Here is a 23,625-nt window from a genome sequence, read left to right as displayed (position 1 = left end):
TATTTTGAAAGAACTGAGGTAAAATATTTTGATAACTCAGGTCCAAAGAAGATGGTGAGGAGACAGACTGAGTTAGCTGAAACTAATACACATGTTGGAACCTTTGGTATGTGTTTCCATCTTTACAGCACAGAGAAAGAGAAATCACCTTCAGATCAGCATTATCCTCCACACGGAGGAATACTGCCTCAACGGCTGTTAATGTCTACATGCTCAAAAAAATCAGAAACCCAACAGAGCTATTTTCAAATCTACCACTGCCACAAACTCCCCAATTTGCCTGACTGCTCCCTAAGGGCAAAACTATTTCCCCACCCTCTGCTCAGTCCTATAGCATCTAGCATAGCCATTTACTCAAAGCACATGTCTGGCAAATGCTTGTCGAATTGAAATTCAACACTTGGCTTCCAACACTGTCTTTCAGAGCTCCCCTACTTGCCCAAAGATGTTTTAAAAAATCAGCACTGTTTACCAATGACGTCTAAGAGTAGAGAAAAGAATGCTGAATAATTCTCTAACACTGTGCAGAACACCTCCAAAAGATACAATACAAAGACTACCAGAATCCAAAGTAGGGAACACCTTGCTTTTAAGAAGCTACCACCAGAGTGACCTCAAAATTGTTTCCCATCAACTCTAAGTAAAACAATGACCTGCAGTCCTGCAGTCTGAAAGCACTTATGTCATTCTTACAAAGCCTCTAATTTATAGTTTTATGGGAAAGTTGCCCCATCTTAAATTGCATGTAAACTCAGACCTGGAAGAGATCATGAAAGGTACACAATGAAGGGCTGCTGAATGAATGATATTATCAGGTAAACTAATCATGGTTGAATGCTATAGCAGAGGCATGTATAAAGTACCAGAGGAACATGGAAGGAAGGGCTACATGTGCCCAGACAACGTAGGGAAAATGTCAAAATGAGAAGAGCATTCTTAAAGAATGAGTTCACCACCCAGTGAAAGGGGCAGAGGACATTTCAGGCAGAGGGTAACACCAGATGCAACGGAAGAGGTACCCTGAGAGCATCCAGAAGGGAAACTGTTGGGTATGGCCAAAGACCAAGGTGTATGCGAAGGAATGGCAGAAGAATCTGGAAAAGTAAACTAGTTCACATTATAAAGGGTCCTAAGTACTATGTTAGTACTTAAGACTTGTTCCTCCAGGCAATGAGTTTGTGTGCAGTCAGATCAGATCTGTAGCTCAGAAACACGTTGTGCCAACTAGAATTAAACCGCAACTAACCACAAACCCACGAACCAAATAATGTTTGATCTTACTCCTCTTTAAAGAAAAAAAGAACATAAGCTCTTAAGAGGAGTTGGTGAGGTTCACACACATACATGTACACGCTTCTGGAGGATATCCTGGGTTCAGTAAAGACCAAAATCAATTATAGACAGCAAGCTGACAAACATCAAAATATGTTCCAAAACCACATCAATATTTAATGAAACCAAGCTCTAAAAGAGCTAACAGACATATTCAAGACCCCATAGTAGTCAGTGGCAGGGCTAGGACAAAATCTTAGTCCAAGGTGCCTCCTTGTTCCCCACAACTAAACAACGTTGTTCCTTTCCCTTGTGCAAGGAAACTCTCTGCAAGGCAGAAGAGAGCCAAGGAGAATACACAGCAAAAGTTAAGGGTGTGAGATGATGAATAGCATGAATACTAGAACCAGGCTTACACGCTGCGAGCACTACATAAATTCTCACCATCATTTATGTTCATCTCTCTGAAGAATCATATAATCGCTGGTGGTTCACAGCAACCCCCACTGCAGCTTTTCATATGTGATTCGAAAGTAGGCAAAGACCAAGAGCTGTAAACATGTGGTGATGTTTCTACCTTTGGGGGGAGGGCTCTTGGAGTCCTCCATAGACAGCTTCAGCTGCTGTATGAACTCGCCGCCATACACACTTCTTTCTTGCCAGATGTTCAGCAATCTTTCTAAAGGTTTTTTACAGCCTTCATCTGCCTCTCTGCCCAGAAAAGACGAAAAGATAGATATAAGCTTAAGATTTTTTGTGTTTAATTAGGACAGACCTACTTTAAAAATAACAACTGACTAAATGATTTACATATTTAAACACAGAAGGAAGAGTAAGATACACATTGTGATAAACAGATACCCAAAATTTGACCAGAAACTACATTCTTCCTGTGGTGCATAGGGAAGACGGAGCACGTTATAGAAGTAATCTGTCTTTATCTCCTTTGAAAGATGGGGCAAATAGGGCAAAAAGCCAATCGCTGATTGTTAGAGAATTATCAAAAACTGATCATTTCAAATGTGACAGCTTGCTTCTTAAGAAGACATTAATCGAAATGTAGTGCCAGACATTCTGCTGGAAATTAAAGGGGGCCAAAACCTTTAAGGGTAGGAAAAAAAAATGATTAAAAAAAAAAAACAAATGTTTAAAAATGGGGAATATATTCACCACAACCCATCAATGCTAACACACCAACACTTCTACATGCCTTATAAATACAATCATACACATATACCAAGTCTGATCTCAACTTAAATTAACTACTTCATCATTATTTTAATTCTGGGTTAGGTATGTAGTACCCATTCTCACAAAGGTGTCTAATGGGTAATCTTAGAACACACCAAGCAGAATATGGCCCTTTGTAATTTATATCTGAGAGAAGCTACACCATTTTTTTCCTGACATATTGTACACCGGAAACAGTATTTTCAGTGAGATAACTAGCACTCAGTGTGCAACAGCTGCTTACCAGAAAATGTCAGACAGCAAGTGGAAGAGTGTGGGAAGACTTTCTGAAAGGAAAACAAATTCCCTCACCATCCATGGTGTTCTATGACTTGTTCTGGTTTGTAAAGCGGCCTGGGTGTCAATGATCTTACCCTGAGTGACTTCCAACAAGAAGGGATACCCTGACACCTTAGTTTGTAAGCCAAGATCTTTAACAGGAACTTCCAAGAAGAAAGAGGTACAAAGGAAGTATGCCCTCATGGCACTTTTCTAAAACTTGTGCTAACACTGAAGGTAACGTGAGGGTCCAGCTTGATCTAGTCAGACTGCATCATTTATGAAATATTAGTGGGAAATTTTCCTGCATTGGGGTCAAAGGACTAAATCAGGGTACATACATTTTTTTTTTCTTTTAGTCAAACTTTTTTTTAGTCAGAGGTGAGGGGGAAAAAAGGAAAAAAAATTTCAATGGTAGTTTATAAAACTTAAAGCTATGACTGAATTATTTGATATTGGTGATAAAAACACTTTTACTCCACCTACAAAATATACCTAGAAACAAACTGCTTCTCACCTCTTCCTCTGCTGTCAAGCTGGTCCAAGCCACTATTACCTCTTGCCTGATTACTGGTCTCCCTGCTTCCACCCTTAGCCTCCTACAAGCTAATCTCAAGCTTTAAAAATTCTGTTGCGTGAAGGCAGATTATGTCACTCTTTTGCTCAAAACTTCCAATGGTTCTTCCCATTCTCCCCCAGAATAAAAGTGAAAGTTCTCATAAAGCCTACAAAGACGTTCTCAACACAGCTCATTATTTCTCTGGCCTCAGCTAGCCTCTCCCTTCTTTCGCTCCCCAACAGCTACCCTGGCCCTCTTGCCTCAGGGCCTTTGCCTGGAACCACATTTCCTTACTTGGTGGCATGGCTCAGGCATCCCTTTCTAATCTCCCTATTTAAAATTACACTCCCTACCCCTATTTAATTTTTCTCCACACAACTTGCTTCTGCTATGCTATTTAGTTTACTCATCATTTATTTGATCTCATTTTTTTTATTTATTTGATTTCCCATAAAAAACTGTCCATTTGAATGCAACTTCCACAAGGGCAGCGATTTGTCCTCTCCCCCGCCCCCTGCTACCCACCCTAGAACAAGCACAATACTGGCCTCATTTTAATCTTTCTCGAAAATTTTTAGTTAGATTTCAATAGGCCATACAATTAGTTACCTTTCAACAATCATCTTCCCACAACAAAGCCACTCCTATCAGACATTGGCTAAACACTTACCTGATCATTCAGTGAGGTTTATGAAATACTGTGTTTGTAATACAAAGAACAAGGCCTAGGGACTGACCTCTAGGGCCTGACCCAGTAGCCCATTCCCTTTCCACATCCCAACCAGGGCACTTTAACCACATGTATCTTCTGCTCAGAACTTGCTCCCTCTCATCACGCATGTGCCTCTGCCCATGTTATCTCCTCTCCTTTGAATGGAACCCCCAAAGGAGAACAAGGTGAAGAGGGAGAAGTTGGAAGTAATGCAGGTGGCTTAAGTATATAAGGAGTATGTGGAAATAGCAGAAGAATCTGGAAGGACAGAGTGGAATTAGATCATGAGGGCCCTGAATACCATATTAAGTACGTGGCCTTTATCCTGAAGGCAATGGGAAGTCTCTGATGACATCAAATGAATGACTTAGAAAATAAAATAATTAGTATAACCAAATCACAACTAATCAGAACTTAACTGGTTGATGCTTTTAACATATAACCTGTTCTCTGCAAATTCTCTGTTCACTTAATAGAAAGAGAAACCTATCATGACAACAAATTCTTATCAAGGATTTAGTTAAGGGGGGGGATACAATGCAGACTAAATATTTGGGACTCAATTTAGATTAAGACTGATTTGGGGTACAGATTCAGCCACATTACTATATGCAATGGAAACTGATACACAAACCTGTAAAATCCAAGTCATTTTCATAAGGCTTTTACCACTAAAGGCAAAAAAAAAAAAAAGGAGCTCTAGTTTAACTGGTGAACGTAATTAGCCAGGATAGGCTAATTTCCGGAGCAATATAGTAAATCAAAGTTTTGCCAAGTAAGTTTCAAAGCTACAGATAAAATAGTCAAGAAATCTTTTTACTCACGAGGTTTTGCCCCAAGTAGCTCCAATGAACTGAAGTCCCATTAGCACTTGGAAGTGGGTACAACTAAAGCAATAAAGTAGTTTCATAACAGACAGAACTATCTTTACAGGTTGCATTAACTCCATTCTAAACTGAGAAATCTTTAAGTGAAAAAACACCAAAAAGTCCTTGCCATTAATCAATGAATAAGCAGAAAATGATTAAGTATAACTTATATGAAACACAACTTAGTATGCATTTTTAATTCTAATTATAAATTCGATCTGAAAAGTATAAACTGTGTATTATACACACAGAATTGAAGTGTCAGCTGAGGCCTCACCAAGCTAACTTGGGGACCTTTTCTTCCTCTGTAGGTCTAATGGCACATCCTTGGTATACCCACTATAATTTGTGTGTTTCTGTCTTATCCCCTGCACAGTAGCCCCGTGATAAGCCTACTAAAGGTAGGAATTCTTTCTAAATATCCCCAGCACTTTCAAAAGAGCCTCCCGTGAAACTGGAGCAGAAATGTTCCATTGCCAATCATGCAGAAAAGAGCAAGCCTGAGACTGCCACCCTTAGAAAGGCCTGCTCACCATGCTGGCTCTTAGCTGGCATCTGGAAGGAGTGTTCCTGAATTTCCTAATTGATAATCATGGTTTACTGTGCCTAAAGTGTTTGTGCAAACAATGTAATTTATGCTGAATACCTGTTTTCTTTCTGAAAGCTGGGAATTTTGGCAGAGGGTACCTGTGGCCAACGCCAATAAAAACCCTGGGCACTGAGTCTCTAATGAGCTTCCCAGGTACACAACACTTCACACATGTTGTCACAACTCAAAAACGGAGGAATTTAGTATGTTTTGTGTGACTCCACTATGAGAGGACTCTTGGAAGCTTATACGTGGTTTCCTCTGGACTGCAGCCCATACAACTTTTCCTTTGCTGATTTTGCTTTGTATCCTTTCACTAATAAATCATAGCCATAGGGACAACTATACTGTGAGTCTTGTGAGTCCTCCTAGCAAGTCACCAAACCTGGAAGTGGCCTGGGGAATCCATGACACAATAGTAAATAAGTATGTTTTTGGTGATAACTCCAAATTTATGTCTCCAGAAATTAATTTCCTACTGAGCTTCAGACGATTTCATCCCTCTACCTATCTGGCATCACCCCCTGGGAATATCTACTAGCCATCTCAAACTTAGCATGGCCAAAACAAAACTCCCGACTTCCTCTACCACATCTTTTCCCCAAACTTCATCTCAGCAAATAGCACTAGCAGCCATCTCCTTAGTCATGTCAAAAACCTAGAAATAATCTGATTTCTCTTTTCCTTCACTACCAGTTCCCACTCAACTCCCACAAATCCTATCAGTTTTACGTGGGGGAGGTGAGGCAAATCCATTCACAAAGTAAACATTCGATAATCTGGAAGCTTACTATCTTCTCACTGCTCTGAGTCCTAGCCAATGTCATCTCTAGACTGTAGTAAAGCAATACCCTTCATACGCATGTCCTTGGCCTTTATAATCCATTCTCCACACCAAGCCACAGGGACCTCTTAAACATGTGATGGAATGTATCTTTCCCCTGCTTAATACCCATCACTGACATCCCATCAGAATAAAATCCTCTCTCCCAAAGCTTATAAGACATGAGTGACTGGCACCTGCCTACCTCTCTGATCTTATCCAGATGCCGCTTTTCTCTTTGCTCAACACAACTGTTTTAACCACACTGGCCTTCATTCTGATCCTCCTAACACGCCAAGATTATTTCTACCTTAGGTTCTTTTTAATAGCTGTTTGTTCCTACTTCGTATGATTATCTCAAATGTCATTTCCTTAGAGAGGCCTTCCTTAACCACACTAGAAGAGATCCCACTCCAGAATGTCATTCTATTTCATCACGTCCATATTATCACCCTCTGAAAGTATCTTGCTTGTTTATTTGTCCTTGCCTGACTTGCTCACTGCTACTCCTCTAGTGTCTGCATCAGTACTTGGGACATAGAAGGCACTCAAATATATGCGGAATGAAAAACAAAGTGCACAACTATCTCCAAACTCAGAAGAAAATAAGAAGGCATTTGTGTGGGGAAAAAAGTTCAAAGTCCAGTTAATTAAACTGCTATTCAAATTAAATCTAACCTATGAACTTGGCCACTTCCTCTGACTTCAGAGGTTTGGTTTGGGGTTTTTTTTTGGGGGGGGGAGGTCAGGGAGGAGGTAGGAAATTACCATAAAAAGATTCCTAATCAATTTGGCTCAATATTAATGGGTCCACTATCTTTGTTCCTCAACTGGGCACAGAAAGTCACACAGAGTACTTCTTACCCTGGATAAGGTACATCAGGATTAAAGTGGAGTTGCTGGCTTTTCTGTTCTAACAATAGTGGGAGGAAAGGCCTTACAAACATGGGGATCCTGAACCTAATACCCAAAAAGGACCTTAAAAAAATAAGAATAAAAAAAAAAAAGGAATTAGAGCTTTTTTTTTTTCATTGAAAAGGACCAGATTTACTTTCCCCATAATGCCATAGAAATCTGCCAAGACATTTTTACAGCACCTCCTAGATAGGCTTTAAGATGTTATACCAAGTAGAAAAGGAATTTTCAATCCCAGTATTGCCCATTCCCCTTCTCCTACTCCTTTCTACTTACCCTTTCCTGGTTTGGGGGGCAGTTTATGATTATTGTTCAGTTTTTAAATAAAAATGTTATGTGTACTATCCCTACAGGAAATTATTTTAGTCAATTCCCTACACCCAAATTAATTCATTCAACAAATATTTACTGAATCCTTACTATGCCAGGGCAGACCACAATGTTGCCCAACTCCTGGCACACCAATCACACCAAGGCTACATAAATGGTATTCCCTAAAGCCATGTAACCTGACAGCTCTGTGCCAGGCAGACACGTTACTAGGTGCCTGGGACACAGTGAAGAACAAAAAAGAAATGGTCCTTCTTGCCACAAAGTTTACAATTTAGCGTATTTCCATAACTGAGCAAAGACCGGGGACTGGGCACTGTACTTCGTGTTTTCAAACAGAGTGGTGTACTTCCACCCCACAACTTCAGTGAGGGAGGTGATGTCATCCCCCTCTAATTAGTTAGAAAACTTGTAACTGAGGTGTTAGTAAAAGCGAAGTAACACGGCCAAGGTCCCTGAGACAGTACTGGAGGCAGAGCTACAGCCAAAGAAACTTAACTACATTTCCTCAAAACAAGAAAATGCCAGGGCTCCAATTTGAGACAGCTATTCTAGCAGTCTGTTCTAAGCTTACTCTGCTATAAGAATTCAGGATTGTTTCAAGATCATAATGCATTCTGCTGCTTCAGTGCCCATGTTCATCAAAAGTAGGGGCCAGCTACGTAGTTGACAAAAATCTTTTCTCATCTCTAGAAAACTAGATATCATTTCTTTCTTTTGGATTTTCCATTTTATTCCTTCAAAATTCTCAAATCTTTCGTGGAATGCTGGACTCATTTACACATTTGAGGCCTTTCACTTATACTTCACACCCTAGTACAATTTTAACCAACTGGTCTCCTTCTTTTTTTGCCCTTCCCAATTTCCTTTTGCAAAGATGTTTCTTATATGTTTACTAAGTAATATTCTAGTGAAAAATAGTTTTTGTTTGCTCCTCCTGGACAACTAACTTGTGTCTACAGAAAAGCAGTTTATTTTTAAATAAATAAAAGTGATTTATAGAAGTTTTAATCAAATGAATTTCAGGTGATATTAGCTACATGTGTGCTCTATGCTCTAGTCTTCTTGTTCACAAAACATAAGAGTGGCAGAGATTTAATATGATATAGCCAGGGCAAGTATCTACTTTTCACACTGATAATTATTACCTTTGCAGTTACAGTAATGACCACTATTTTTAGTAAATGAGACATCTAGACATTTAGAAGGAAAGAAGTAAAAATGAGGCATAACCAACTAATATCTTGCTATTAAGGTTTTGTTACTGGAATGTTTCCTGGTACTATTTAAATTTGTTTTCTGACCATAAGCTAATGAGACAACTCAGCCAAGCCAAGGAAAACACCATAGTCAAGAAATGAATTCAAATAAATGAATACATCTAGGGAAAAAGATGTTCTACAAGTGCTAGACTCAATCCTTTCAATGCATCAAAATGTTTACACGTCTGAGACAGTACTTAAGGGCCCAACAAAACATAAAACTGTAATTTGGCCTCTACAACACTGTAATGTAATTTGGCCTCTACAACACTGTAAAGCACAACCCTGTAAAATATGAAGTTGTCAATTTGTAAAGGCTCTCCCAGAGAAGGAAAGAACAGTAAAGAGGAAAGGATAATGCATTTAAATACCAAACCAAACAAAAAAACCAGACAACATACCTGGCAACATGAGAAAAAGCATCCACAAGGACAGATTCAAATTCTCTAGTGAATTCAGGTCCTTTCCTTTTACTGTTTTGGATGACATCATTGGCTAAGTACAGAAAAGTAAGCTTTCTATTTGATTTGGCTGGAAAAAAGAAAAAAAGATAATTTAATTTACACCAAGGAAATTCTCAATCCACAATTCTTCTGCCCTAAGCTACTCCTAAAGAATATTAAGCATTATTTACTTGAGATCAGGGTTCCTTTATGTTTGAAACAACAACTTAAATAACTTATTGACATCACTAACAAAACAGGTTTGAGAATACAAGTTTGAAAAACAAAACAAGAATGGGCCGTCTTCATTTCTGTGATATTTTAACCAGAATAATTGATGGTAAAAATAAAGATAATCCAAAGAAAATTCCTAAAGGATAAGCAGTCAATATCCTCAAGAAGACATATTAAAACCAAGGTTTTCATTTATTCTATTGTAAAGATGAGCATTTTTAATTCACTCTTAATTACCAAATACTGCAGAATGAAAAGACTGAGCCAGGTTTCAGTTTTAAAACAGATTCTTATAATTTATGTTCCTACACTGATAATTTCTCTTTGAACATTCCAATAACAATCATCAATGATATCAATTCTACAATCCATAGAAATCTCTAAATGCACCAATGCATATTTATCTCAAATATAAATATATATTAATGCTACATTATTAATGCAAATTTAAAGGTGTCTGAATTCTGTATATGCAAAATTATGGCTCCCACAGAAACCATAATTCTTCTCTCTTATACATACAAAATGTAGTATTTCCTATTACTCTATATGGCATCATATATTAAACAATAAAAACCTCATGCACTATGTCTGAGTTACAGTTGCTTAGGGGAACATTACTGAATTTCCTGGCTTCTATGCACATAACTTCTCAACCGTAAAGTTACATCACTATCATTTTTGGTCCCAGTTTTCTTTTAAAAGAAATAAATAAGAATATAATCAGACAGTCCAAAACACTACATTTTCTCCAATGTAAAATACCTGAAAAACTCAAGCAAGCCTTATATCAACCTTTACATACCTGAAAAACTAGTCCTTACTCTATTCCTCTCAGAAACCACTTGTTTCTTTTGAAATGCACACAGCATGTATAAATTCTGACACAGCAGGCATAAGATGTGACATTTTTAAAGGTAGCTACAGAAGAATAACCCAAGTTAAAAACAAGATTTTAAAAGCATGTAATAGTTTAAAGTGATGACAAAGTATTCATAAAATTAAATATGGCTATCCTGAGTTTTATCAGCCTTCTGTCAATAACCTAGTTTACATGGCTAACTGATGATAATCTTCAACTGTTCTAATTATTATTCAAAAGCAGATCAAAAGTGTCAATAGTTACAATATTCTACTGTTGCTACAAAGGTATCATTATGGCAAAGGCTTTTCTTTTTTTAAAGTAAACCTTGTCCTGGGATGTTGCAACAAATAAAACTACCAAGTCTATAATGCCAAAAGTTAGCGGATTCAGAAGTACAAAAGAACTTCAAAAAGGTAATTTGATCAAGCAAAGCTTTACAAATGCCATATATTTTATGTTTAAAAACCCAGAATCCATTGTATAAAATGCCAATTTGGACAATTAAGACATGATACATTTTTTTCAGTGCTGCAAACATGATAGCCAAGAGGCCAGAAAGCCAAAGTTTTCACTATTTATGATGCCAATTAATTTTCATCATCCTCAAACTTTGCAATGGGATTTATTTAGTCAAACTTTATCCCTCTACATCCAGCATCCTGCAGCCAACATAAATACCATGTGTGTAAAGGTGATATGACAAAGCCCAGAGCACTTGAATACTCACACCCTCTACTCTAGTCCCAAGTGACAACTCACTTATTCAGATGTCTTTCCAATATGATATAATAGATCCTTTCATCCCCTATCTATGCCCAATCCAAATGGGATGGAGTAGTTATTAGGCAAAATTTATATAACTAGCTGACCAAAAAATTCAATTTGTTTAGCTGGTTTTGACATCTAAAAGAGTTGGGGGGAAAAAAAGCTTATTTATCTGCATTCAGGTCAACAAATAAAAACATTACTAAAAAATATTCATTTAAGAGCATTTTACATCAAACTTCTCCATAAAGAAGGGAAGTTCTACCTAGGACAGAGCCCAAAGGGATAAATTTAAGAATTATTCCTAGAAGGTGGAAAGACAATAACCCATTAAGAATAAAAGTAGTATTTAAGCAAATAATAATAATAATTTATTTAAACCCTGTAAATATTTTGAAGGCGACTCAGAGATAGTCTGTAAACATCTTAGGGAAAATGACTTGACCACAGATAGAAATGTCTACTTTTAAAGACTCAGGGTGGGCCAGAATCTAAGGGGCTAGTCAATTTGAGCATAAGGGCACAAAATCTTTTTCCACTTCAGTGTGGGGGCATTCTCTATTCATGAAGGAAGCCTGGGTATTAGGAAGCTGTATCCTGATGCTTGGAAGAGCATCCTCTACCTTGGCACTATCCAATATGGTAGCCAGTAGCCACATATGGCCATTGAACACTTGAATTGTAACTAGCACAATTATTTAAAACTTTAGTTCCTTAGTCACACATTTCAAGTGCTCAAGAGCTGCATGTGGCAAGGGCATACCTTGCTGGGCATTAGGGATATAAGACATCTCACAGAAAGCTGCATTAGGTAGTGCTGTTTGGATCCTCTACTCAACCATGAAAATGACGTTGGAGACCACAATTGAACTTCTAACCTATTTTTAAACTGTGTTAAAAGGCACCATGCTAAATGCTATGGGTATTACAAAGAAACAAGAAGCCCTAGTTTCTCCCTCAAAACACAAATCTAGTGAAAAAGACAGAACTACTAAGAATGAAATAAATGCTAAATTATTATGGGATGGGGTGGGATACAGTGACTAATTCTAATCAACAAAAGTGCTATAGGTTTGGTTGGAGTCAGATGCTCACCTTCACTTATTAAAGGGCACTGAGGCACTGGGTACTTGAAAGCACAAATTTTGGCATCAGAGGGCGCTGGGCTCCAGCTACATGCCCCTAAACAAAGCACTCAATCTCTCCGCATCTTTACATTCTCATCTATAATATGGGAGATAATAATGCTGGTCTCCTTAAAACATAACATTCCATGAAATTAGGATCATGAGATTAGGGTTAAAGGAGCTTCACAGATGAATGCACTCTCTAAACTGTTATTTTCCATAACTCAAATAGGTTACAAGGAGGAGGATCTGGGGGCTCCAGGCTCTAGCCCCCAACTGCCCAGAGGGGACCCCTATCTCAGTACAGCATGTATTTGTGGAGAGGGGAGTCTGCTCGAAGGCTAGAACCGGGTCTCCTGAAAGAATCTTGGATTTTGGTGTCTGACGTAGTCTAGCCTCACGAGTTCTAAGGAATTGAAAATACCACTTAACCACTTAGGTGGGATCTCCATCTCACAGACAGTGGAAAACACATGTAAAGTTACTTCCTATACTATAAAGGGCCTACTGCACAGAGGTTGCCCAAAGTTGTTCTAAGCTCCATTTCCTCAGCTTTCTGCTATGGAATCATTAGGGTAACAGCTGTGAAGGTGCCTATCCTTCCCCACCAGACTGTAAGCAACTTGAAGGCAAAAACCATGCTTCACATTGAGTAATCAGTAGTCACATTTCACCATTATTTATGAAATGCCTATACTGTGCTTGACACCATGCTAGATGTTCATTTGGATTATCCTGTTTACTCCTTACCACAGCAAGTTGTTTGAGCCTCAGTTTTTCCTCATCTGCAAAGTTCCTACTCCAGAGAACTCTGAGAATTTAAAAAATGACAATGTATGTAAAGATATCAGTACTGCACCTGGCACATAATTAAAGGCACAGTAAATATCAGTTTTCATCACCTCCATTTTATAGGTAAGGAAACTGAGGGTCAGAGAGGCTAGGCTGCTGGGGTCAGTGAATGGCAAAATCAGGCTTAAATTCCAGGCAGATGGCCTCTGGAGTCAACATGTTATCAAGCATCCAACCCAGTGCCTGGCACATAACAGGCTGAGCTCAATGAATGCCTGTCAGATCCTGAGCAGGGTCTAGAATCAAGAAAAGATGCATGGAGAAGAGGAGCCTGAGAGATAAGGTCTAGGTAGTGCGGCCCCTTAACGGCTCCATAATGGGGGTAACTGTACCCACTTCACAGAGCCGTTCTGAGGACTAAGTGAGGATATTCGTAAAAGTCTTAGCATAGTGACTGGCATAGAATAAAGGCTCTGTAAGTGGCAGCCATCCTTGTCCTCGTTTTACAGATGAGAAAACAGAAGCACAGAGAGATGAAGAAACTAGCCCAACATCACTCAGCTAATAAGTAGCTAAGCCAGGACTCGACCTAGGCAGTCTTTCTCCAGAGTCCTCTGGCTCTTATTCCAAATGCCCAGCAAAGCGCCTGGCACACAACAGTCTAGGGCCAGTGCCCTCTACAAGGCTGTCGAGATAATAATCGTCACAAGTGTCAGGAGTAGCCTGCGGGGAAAAGGGCTGGATGAACTGGGAGTCTGGGAACTTCAGACAAGTATCTTAAACCTTCCCGGGCCTCAGTTTCCTTCTCCGAGAAATGGGGATAACATTGTCTCCAACCTCAGAAGCGTAATCAGAGGCTCAGGCTTGGAAAGCAAGCCTCAACTAAGACGCTAGAGAAGCCTCGGGAGTGGGCTGGGGAGAGGTCAATCCGGGGGAGGGCCCAAGGGGCTGCGCAGGGGGTGTTTACCTTTGCGGAGCTCGCGGTGCCACACAGACACGATGGGTCCCGCGTGCTTGCGGTGGTGGATGAGCCACAGGGACAGGGTCTGTACGCTCTGTTGAGAGTTGCTCAGCTCCGAGAGCTTCTTCTCCAACGCCGACTCGGAGAAGGAGGACATGGTGGCGGCGGCGGGGCCCTGCAGGGAGCGGCCTGGGCCGCCCAGTGCGGCGGGAAGAGTGACGGCACGAGGCCGAGGCCTCACCTGACTGCCTGCGGGGCTCTTTACTGACTGACAGACTGCCAGGGGGTAAGGAGGGGGAGGGGATGGGTCTCCGCAGTAACAGCCGCCCGCGCCGCCGCCACAAGATGGCCACCGACCTCTCACCCCACCGCAAGCAGGGTCAAAGGGCAAGGGCCGGAGTAGCCGCGCACAGGGAGGCGTCAGAGCCACAAAAAAATGCCCCTCCAGTGGCGGCGGCCTCCCTGAACCTCGCTCAGGGCACTTCGAAAGCGACAGACTGGGAGGAAAGAACAGTTCGGCGGCCTCCGGAAGGCGCTTTGACCGCTCGCGCCCGCACGCAGGCGCAGTGAGACTCACCGGAACCCTTTCTCCCGCTCTGGCAGAACCTTTCTGGCGCTGTACGGCGCGCTAGTTAACACGTCACTTCCGGCGGGGCGGAGGAGGCGGGAGAGTGAGGGAAAGGCTGGAAGACGAGGTAAGGGAAGAGTGGTGGGAGCGAGAGGTAACCGAACAACCGGGAGCTCCTAGAGGGGAATCCCGAGGGGACACTGATGCTGAGTGATCAGGACAGGGTACGGGAGGGGGGACTCTCTCCCTCATCTGGTAAGCCCCAGGCCGCACTCTTCTCCGTACACGTCCTGCTCTCTGGCTGTCCACCTACCCCCCACCCCAAAGCTTTGGTTGTGCCAAGCCACTCACGTGCACTTTTCACGCCTTGGCTCTTGCTGTTCTTTCTCCAGAGGTGACGCCTCCCCCCCCACCTTCTCACCTCGTGTGCTCCCACTCAACCTCAAGGAGCACCCTTTAATGTCCTGTTCTGACGTTTAGTCTGTGACAGCACCGCCATAAAACACACCTTTGTGCCCTTAATTTGGTTGCTTCGTTCAGGGAATTACATGCTGTCCTTGCCCTCTGGGGGGTCCATTTGAATGTTTCTGAAATTTAAGCAATATGTTAACTTTTTTGAGGGTGGGGGCAGGGAAGTCAATGGTTCCATTGACCTCCTTTAAAACACTATTTGAGACTGTGACCTCTTTACCTATTTTTTTTTTAAGTTTTAAATTCCAGTTATCAAATCAGAGACATTTGTCTTTCCAACTGCTATTGGGTTGGTAGTAGGGAGTTAGGTTATTGTAGACATATAACAGTTTTAAAATTTCCTGATTATCGTGGAACTTACCAGTTATGGGCAAACTCCAGTTAAGAGACATTCTAGTTGATGACTGTTCTTTCTCTCACTGCACCGTATTGTAGTTCTTTGCTTAGATGCTTTCGATCCTCTTCCAGGCTAGAATCATCATAATCATCATAATCATAGCCAACATAGGGAGCAATTGCTATGGGCTAGACATTGTTTTCACATAGTAACGCATTTAATCCTCATGACAAAGCTGTAAGGCAGTTATTATGTTATTCTCATTTGGCAAATGAGGAAATGGGACAGAGAAGTTAGGCGAACTACCCAAGATCACATAACTAAGATTAAACGGAAAAGACTGCATCTTATCTATTTTCCTCATCCTGCCACCTTATTCATAGCTGATTACGTGAATTAATATAAAAAAGGTGAATGCCCTAAAATTACACAGTCAATATCTAGTCATAATTGTAATCTAGGGCCTTTGAGTCCAAATCTAGACCATGTTTCTATATTAAGTAGCACTGTCATATACTGAACACTTAACACCAAGTCACTTTGTACTAAGCACATTACATACTTTGTTTTATTTAATCCCCACAACAGTTTTGTGGGATGAGGATTATTATCACTATTTGAAAGATGAGAAAACGTAAAACATGGGTGAGTAATCTGTCCAATATCACTTGGACATAGAAAATGACAGAGCTAGGAGTTAAATCAAGGTTATCTGATGTCTGATCCTAAGTCTTCACTCCTGAGCCACTGATTCTTTCGGCAAATAATTTTTGAGCACTATGTCTCAAGCACTATTTTAAGCAAAAAGAATCTATGTCCCCAGAAGCTTACCTTCTACAAGAGAAGATCGGCTAAAAAAACATGCAAGTATAAAACAAGTCAGAAAATGATACCTACCTTGAATAAAAATCAAGGAGGATAAGGAAGATGAGGAATGCATTTGTGGGAGGATAGGAGTCTATTATATATGCTGGTCAGAAAAGTCCTCACTGATAGGGTGACATTTGATCAGAGCCCTGAAAGAAACAAGAGAACAAGTCACTTGCTGTATGGTGGAATGTTGTTCCAGGCAGACGGAAAACCAAGTGCAATTGTTCGACCATTGTTGGCATTTTTGAGGAACAGCAAGAAGGATGGTAAGGCTGGAATGATATGAACCAAAAGGCTGGAAATGAGCTCAGAAAAGTAGCCAGGGACCACATGAGATGGACCATATCACGTGGGGACTTGTAAGCAATAGGAAGGATTTTGGATAATACTCTGAATGAAATGAGAGTTCGCTCACTGCTTTTGAGCAAAAGAGGAGCATTGTGGCTGTTAAGCAGAGAACAGCAAGGCTGCATGGGTAGAAGCAGGAAGAGCAGTTGAGCAGCTATTGTAATAACCCAGGTGAAAGGATGACTCAGACCAGGGTGGAGGTGGTGAGAGAGGGTCGGATTCTGAGGATTCTGTCTTTTAGAGGTAGAACAGGATTTGCTGACAAATTAGATCTGTAAAACAAAGATGAGTCTGTGTGGCTGCTTAGATTTCAGCCTAAGCAACCATAAAAAATGGGAGTTTGCATTTACTGAATTGCAGAAAGAGCTGGCTTGGGGAGTAAAAGCAAGAGTTTAGATTTGTACATGTCCAGGTGGAAATGCCTTATCCAGGTAGAGCTTCTCTCATAAGCAGTTGGATTTATGGGTGTGGAGTTCAAAGAAGAGATCTGATAGAGTTAGAGATATAAATGTGGGAGTCATAAGGGGGAATAGGTGTAGAAAGAAGAGAGTTTGGGGTGCCTGGGTGGCTCAGTCAGTTAAGCGTCTGCCTCAGGCTGAGGTCGTAAAAATCCCCGAGTCCTGGGATCGAGTCCCCCCACCACCACATCGGGCTTCCTGCTCCGCAGGGAGCCTGCTTCTCCCTCCTCCTCTGCCCCTCCTCAGCTCATGCACGTTTGCGTGTGTATTCTCTCTCTCTCTCAAATAAGTAAATAAAAGGAAAGAAGAGAGGCCCAATGACTGAGTCCTCAACACTTCAACATTTAGAAGTCTGAAAGATGAGATGACACAATCAAGTGATTTTTCTTCTTTAGCCTATTAATTACACTGATTGATTTTCAAATATTGAGTCGACCTTCCATCCCTAGCATAAACCCTACTTTGTCATGGTGTATAATTCTTTTTACATGCTGCCAAATTATATTTTATAATATTTTGTTTAGGATTTTTGCATCTATGTTCATGAAGGAAATTGGTCTGTAGGTGTTTTTAAATTTACATATTGTCTTTGTTGGGTTTTGGTATCAGGGTAATGCTAGCTTCATAAAATAGATTGAAAAGATTTCTTCCTTTTTCTAGAAGACTGTGCAGAATTGGTGTTAATTCCTTAAATGGTTGGTAGAAGTTCCCAGTGAAACCATCAGGGCCTGGGGATTTGTTTTCTTTTTCTTTTTCGAGTTTTTAAATGACAAATTCAATGTTCTTAAAAGTTATAAGGCTGGTCAAATAATCTTTTTGTATTACTTGAGCTGTAGTAGTTTTTGAGGAACTCACCATTTCATCTAAGTTGTAAACTATATGTGTGTGAAGTTATTTGTGGTATTCCTGTATTATCCTTTGATATCTGTCTGTCTTTCAGCCTCATCAGTCTTGCTAGAAGTTTGTTGATTTTATTGATCTTTTCAAAGAACCAGTGCTTTGTTTCATTGATTTTTCTCTATTTTCTGTTTTCAATCTCATTGATTCCTACTCTGTATTTCCTTCCTTCTGCTTGCTTTGGTTTTATTTTGCTCCTCTTTTTCTAGGTTCTTAAGGTGGGAGTTTGGATTATTGATTTGAGACCTTTCCCCTTTTCTAACATACATATTAACTACTATAAATTTTCCTCTCAGCATGGCTGTAGCTGTGTCCCACAAATTTTGATACGTTGTATTATACTTTCATTCATTTCTATGTATCTTTTAAAATTTTCCTTGAGATTTCCTCTTTGATCCATGGATTATTTAGAAATGTATTGCTTAGTTTCCAGCTGTTTGGAGATTTCTAGTTTGATTCCATTGTGGTTGGGGAAGGTACTGTATTCTCTGTGTCATGGCCCAGGATATGATTTATCTTGGTATATGTTCTGTGGGCATCTGAAAGGGTATTCTTCTGTTGTGGGTTGGAGTGTTCTTTAAATGTTGATTAGATCCTGTTGGTTGATGGTGTTGTTGAGTCCTTCTGTTGTCCTTGCTGATTCTCTACTTGTTTTACCCATTGTTGAGAGAAGAATGTTGAAGTCACCACCTATACTTGTGGTGATCACCCATATTTCTCTTTTCAGTTTTAATGCATTTTTGCTTCACACATTTTGTGGTTGTTTTGTATTTAGGATTTGTGTCTTGACATAATCCATTTAGTATTGCTATGTCTTCTTGATGGGTTTACCCTTTTAATGGTTATAAAATGTCCTTTTCTATCTCTGGTAATTTTCTTTGCTCTGAAATCTATCTCATGTTAATATAGTCACTCTTGCTTGCGTTTGATTAATGTTTGCATGATACTATCTTCTGTCTGTCCTTTTACTTTTAACCTACCTATATCAGTATATTTGAAGTGAGTTTCTTGTAGACAGCATAGAGTTAGGTCATATTTTTTTTAAAGGATTTTATTTATTTATTTGAGAGAGAGAGAGAGAGCACAAGCAGGGGGAGCGGCAGGCAGAGGGAGAAGCAGACTCCTCTCTGATTAAGGAGCCCGATGCGGGACTCGATCCTAGGACCCTGGGATCATGACCTGAGTGGAAAGCAGACACTTAACTGACTGAGCCACCCAGGTGCCCGAGTTAGGTCATATTTTGTAATCCACTCTGAAAATTTCTATTTTTTCATTGGTATACTTAGACCTTCTATGTTTAATATAATTATTGATATGTAGAGCTTAATCTTCCATTTTATTTTTTGTTATCTGTTCTGTTTTTGTTTTTCTATTTTTTTTTCCAGCTTTCTTATAAGTTACTTGAACATTTTTTAGAATTCCATTTTATTTATGTATAGTGTTTCTGAATGTATCTCTTTGGAACCATTTTAATGATTCTTCTAGGTATTACATTATTTGTACATAATTTATCTTTACCACTACTAATGAAGTATAACAACCTTACCTCCCTTTATGTCTCCTTACCCTCCCCTATTTATAAGGTAATAGTCTTAAATATTTTTTCTACATATACATTTAGATCCAAATCAGACAGTGATATAATTTTTGCTTCAACTGTCAAATACAATTTAGAAAACTGAAAAGAATTAGAAAAGCCTATTGTATTTATACATAACTTACCATGTTCTTTTTTCCTCCTTGACATTCCAGTATTCCTTTTTTTAATGTGTCCTTTCTGTTTAAAGAATTTCCTTTAGCCATATTTTTAGAGCAGGCCTGCTGGTGTTAAATTCTCTTAAGTTTCCTTTATCTGAAAATGTCTCGATTTCCACTTCATTCCTGATGAACATTTTTGCTGGGTGTAGGATTCTGTCTTAACAGTTCTTCCCACCCCCCCCCCCCCAGCACCTGAAAGTTCCTATGCCACTTCCTTCTGGCATACATGGCTTCTGATGAGAAATTCATTTTCATTCTAATTGTTTTTCCCTATAAGCAAGGTATCATTTTTCTCTAGCTGCTTTCAAGATTTTTTCTTCATTCGTTTTCAGAAATTTAATTATGATATCATTATAATTGGTGCAAATTTCTTTGGGTTTATCCTGTTTGGGGGTCACTGAGCTTCTTGAGTATATAAATTTATATTTCTTGCCAGATTGGGGGATTTTCAGCCATTATTTCTTTGAGTACTTTTTCAGACCCACCCTTTTTTTCCTTTTCTTCTGAAACTCTTAGCTCTTTTGTTACAGTCCTATGGGTCCCTGAGGCTCTTTTCAGTCTATTTTCTTTCAGTTGTTCAGATTAGGTAATTTCTGTTATTCAGTTTTGCAGCTCATAGATTCTTTCCTCTGTCCTCTCCATTCTGCCTTTGAGCTCATCTACTGACCTTTTTATTTGTTATCGAATTTTTCAGTTCTAAAATTTCCATTTTTTTCTTCATATCTCCTGTTTCTTTGCTGAGGCTTTCTATTCTTTCATTTGCCTCAAGCAAGTTCATAATTGCTCCTTTTAATCATGGGTGCTTTGATAACTTTGTCAGATAATTCTCACATCTCTGCCATCTCAGTGTTTGATGTATTGATTGTCTTTTTTCTTTTAGTTTGAGATCTTCCTGGTTCTTGGTATGATGAATGATTTTTGATTGGACATTTTTGCATTATGTTCTGACACTCTGGATCTTACCTGAGCCTTCTGTTTTAGCTGGCTTTCTCTGACACCACTCTGGCAGGAGAACCAAGTGTAGGTAGAAGTCCAGACTCCTCCTTCAGCCTCCTTTGACACCCAAGGGGAAGGGCTCCTCATTACTTCCCAGTAGAAGTGAGAGTCCCAGCTCCCTACTTGGTATCACACTAAGGGTGGCCTCATTATCATAGGACAGGAGCAAAAGTCCTAACTGTCCACTAGGCCTCCTTTGACACTACCCCAATGGTGAGGGAAAGGAGTGTATATTCTTGATGTACACCCTTCTCTAAGCTAAGAACCACTTTTCTAGAATGTACTGCCTACCAAAAAACTTCTTGTCTAGTAGAAGCTATAGGCACGTATTATTAGTGTAGTACAAAGCACGGTTTCACAAATACTCTGTAGAGGACAACTGTAAATGAAATGAGCCTAAAGTAATTTCAGGAAGGATTTATGGGACGTCTCCTTGATTCCCCTCCTCCACCTCTATTTTGTATACTCCTTAGTATTCTGTTGTATACTCCTTCCTTATAGGGCTAGACCCTCCAGTTAACTTTGTTTGTTTGTTTTTAACTTTTTTTTTTTTAAGATTTTATTTATTTATTTGACAGAGAGAGACACAGCGAGAGAGGGAACACAAGCAGGGGGAGCGGGAGAGGGAGAAGCAGGCTTCCCGCCGAGCAGGGAGCCCGATGCGGGGCTCGATCCCAGGACCCTGGGATCATGACGTGAGCCGAAGGCAGACGCTTAATAACTGAGCCACCCAGGCGCCCTTTCCTTGTCAAGACCTAAGCACACTGCATGGCACATAGTATGTGCTAAGGAAACATTTGAGGTAGAAAAAAGAACAAGTAGGAAGCTACAAAATTTCAGGTATACTGGAGGTTTAATGTTTATCCAGCTTCTTTTACTCATTTATTAAACAAACAGTGCTTGGCAGACACTGTACCAGATGCTGGGAAAAGTCACAAGTAAAGCTGTAAGACTAGAAAAGTATACTGTTCGGTTGGAGAGGTGCACAAATAAACCAGCCACTTTATTTTTTTTTTTTTAAGATTTTATCTATTTGTCAGAGAGAGAGAACACAAGCAGGGGGAGTGGGAGAGGGAGAAGCAGGCTTCCTGCTGAGCAGGGAGCCCGATATGGGGCTCGATCCCAGGACCCTGGGATCATGACCTGAACCAATGGTGGACGCTTAACGACTGAGCCACCCAGGCGCCCCTAAACCATTCACTTTAACCCCAGGCGGTAGTCCTCCAGCACACTCTGCATACTACTGCCAGATGGATCCTGAGCAAGTACTCCTTTCATCACCTGGTTCTTATTTTTCAGAAGACAGTTTGTGTAGAATGTGTACAGTGTGGGAATCACATGCCTGGCTGGTTATCAGACTGACCTTGCAAACTTTTAAAATTCACAAACGAACCTACCATTCCCCCCACCCCAATATAGATTCTGATTCATTAGCTCTGTTGTGGGGCCCAGGAATCTGTGCTTACATTGTTCCCTCTTAATTCTGATAAGCAGACTGGGGGAGCCTCTGGTATAGTGGAAAGTGTGCACACAGCCTTTGGAGTCCCACGGGCTTGAGGTGAATTCCAGGTCTGATATCGCTTGCTGTGTGACGAGGCATCACTTCACCTCTCTGAGCTTTGTGTTATTCAGCTGGTGGATGAGGAATTTTTATGTACATAAAATATCTAGTATATGCCTGGCACTTAGTGAAGTTTTTTTCAACAAATATTAATTCTCTTCCTTCTCTTGAAAAATGTGTATTGGCAATTCATATGTCTGAACTCTTGTCTTTGGAATCTAAACCCAGTCTTTTTATCCATATGCTGGTTATTCAGAGTTAGAACTTCTGGAGAAAAGTCTTATGTACCAAGTTTATGTTATATTGAAGAAATTGAAATTCATGGAACTCACACAGCCAGGTGTAGAGCGAGGACTTAAATCCAGGTAGTCACCTCTGGGTTCTTATTCTGTCCCTGTCCTAGAAACAACCTAAAAGTAGCCTAGCCATAATCTAGAGCTGTGATTGCCCCTTAAGAATGAATCTAACAAGATCCTCCCATAAAGGATGATGTCAGCTACCTGTAGGAAGCACCCCAAGAGAAGAAGAGGATGGCAGTTTTTACCCAGAATCCAGTTCAGGCATAGCTGATATCAAAGCTCTACCAGCGAGAGAACCAGACCTTAGAATATGGCTGTTGACTCAACAGGCATTTATTGAATACCTGCTGTGTGCCGGAAGCAATAAACAAACCTGTCAATTATCACTCTTCTAGAGCCTATATTCTAGTGAGAGGAGAGAGACAAATAAACAGGTAGATAATCTGGTTTGATGGATGGTGCTAAGTGCTATGGAGGAAAACTTTACAGTCCTGGAGAGGAGATAGGGAGTGCTAGGGTGGGGAAGAGGGAGGATGGATTACAGTTTTAAACAGGAGTGATCAGAGAAGGCTCACTCAGAATTCATGTTTGAGCAAAGCCCTAAAAGCAATGAGAGATCAAGTCATGAGGAAATACGGTGGAACAACAAGTGCAAAGGCCTAATGATGAGAATGTCAGCCCTAGGTGAAGTGTGGCTCACTTGCTGTGATGGCATCTCTATCTTGTCTCTACATTTATAAGATGCTTTGACTTCTCTTCCTCCTGGCCTTTGCTTGTAACAGCTGTTTTACCTTGAGCAGCTTTCCTGCATAGCCCTAAACATGTATTCCCCGAACTCCAACACAAATCCTCCTCCCTCCATGAACACTGCACTGTTGAAGTTCATTCTTTTTCCAAATGTCTTTTGTACTTCTTTTTTTCTCCCTTGTTCACTTCTTGATTGTATGATATAGTAAGTGCCTTGTGATCTACCATCTTATCCTTTAAGTGTCTGTAAGGTATAGCACCTTATCCTGTGCAAATTGCCCCATTTGT

The 23,625-nt window shown here is 40.2% G+C and overlaps 2 protein-coding genes across 3 annotated transcripts in view; one reads left to right on the top strand and one right to left on the bottom strand.

Moving 5' to 3' along the window:
* Positions 1–14,568, bottom strand: part of RPRD1B (regulation of nuclear pre-mRNA domain containing 1B) — a 49,065-nt gene extending 34,497 nt beyond the window's left edge. Inside the window, exons 1-3 of the mRNA XM_028118803.2 lie at positions 14,034–14,568; positions 9,242–9,371; positions 1,850–1,983 (exon numbers count right to left, since the gene is read on the bottom strand). Coding sequence (XP_027974604.1) covers positions 1,850–1,983; positions 9,242–9,371; positions 14,034–14,184 — 415 coding nt within the window. The 5' untranslated portion in view covers positions 14,185–14,568. The remainder of the gene's footprint in view (positions 1–1,849; positions 1,984–9,241; positions 9,372–14,033) is intronic.
* Positions 14,569–14,673: 105 nt separating this feature from the next.
* TTI1 (TELO2 interacting protein 1) overlaps positions 14,674–23,625 on the top strand; it is a 44,423-nt gene continuing 35,471 nt past the window's right edge. Inside the window, exon 1 of one of the 2 annotated variants that reach the window (XM_028118763.2) lies at positions 14,674–14,722. The gene's annotated coding sequence lies outside the window, so the exon portion shown is untranslated. The remainder of the gene's footprint in view (positions 14,723–23,625) is intronic. The other variant, XM_028118761.1, reaches the window with a different exon arrangement.

Source organism: Eumetopias jubatus, unplaced genomic scaffold (assembly GCF_037043125.1).
Source record: "Eumetopias jubatus isolate StellerSeaLion01/CBP00866 unplaced genomic scaffold, mEumJub1_p1.0 scaffold_9, whole genome shotgun sequence".
Lineage (NCBI taxonomy): Eukaryota > Metazoa > Chordata > Mammalia > Carnivora > Otariidae > Eumetopias > Eumetopias jubatus.
The sequence above is the reverse complement of the archived record's forward strand: the minus strand, read 5'-3'. Positions and strand labels throughout refer to the sequence as shown.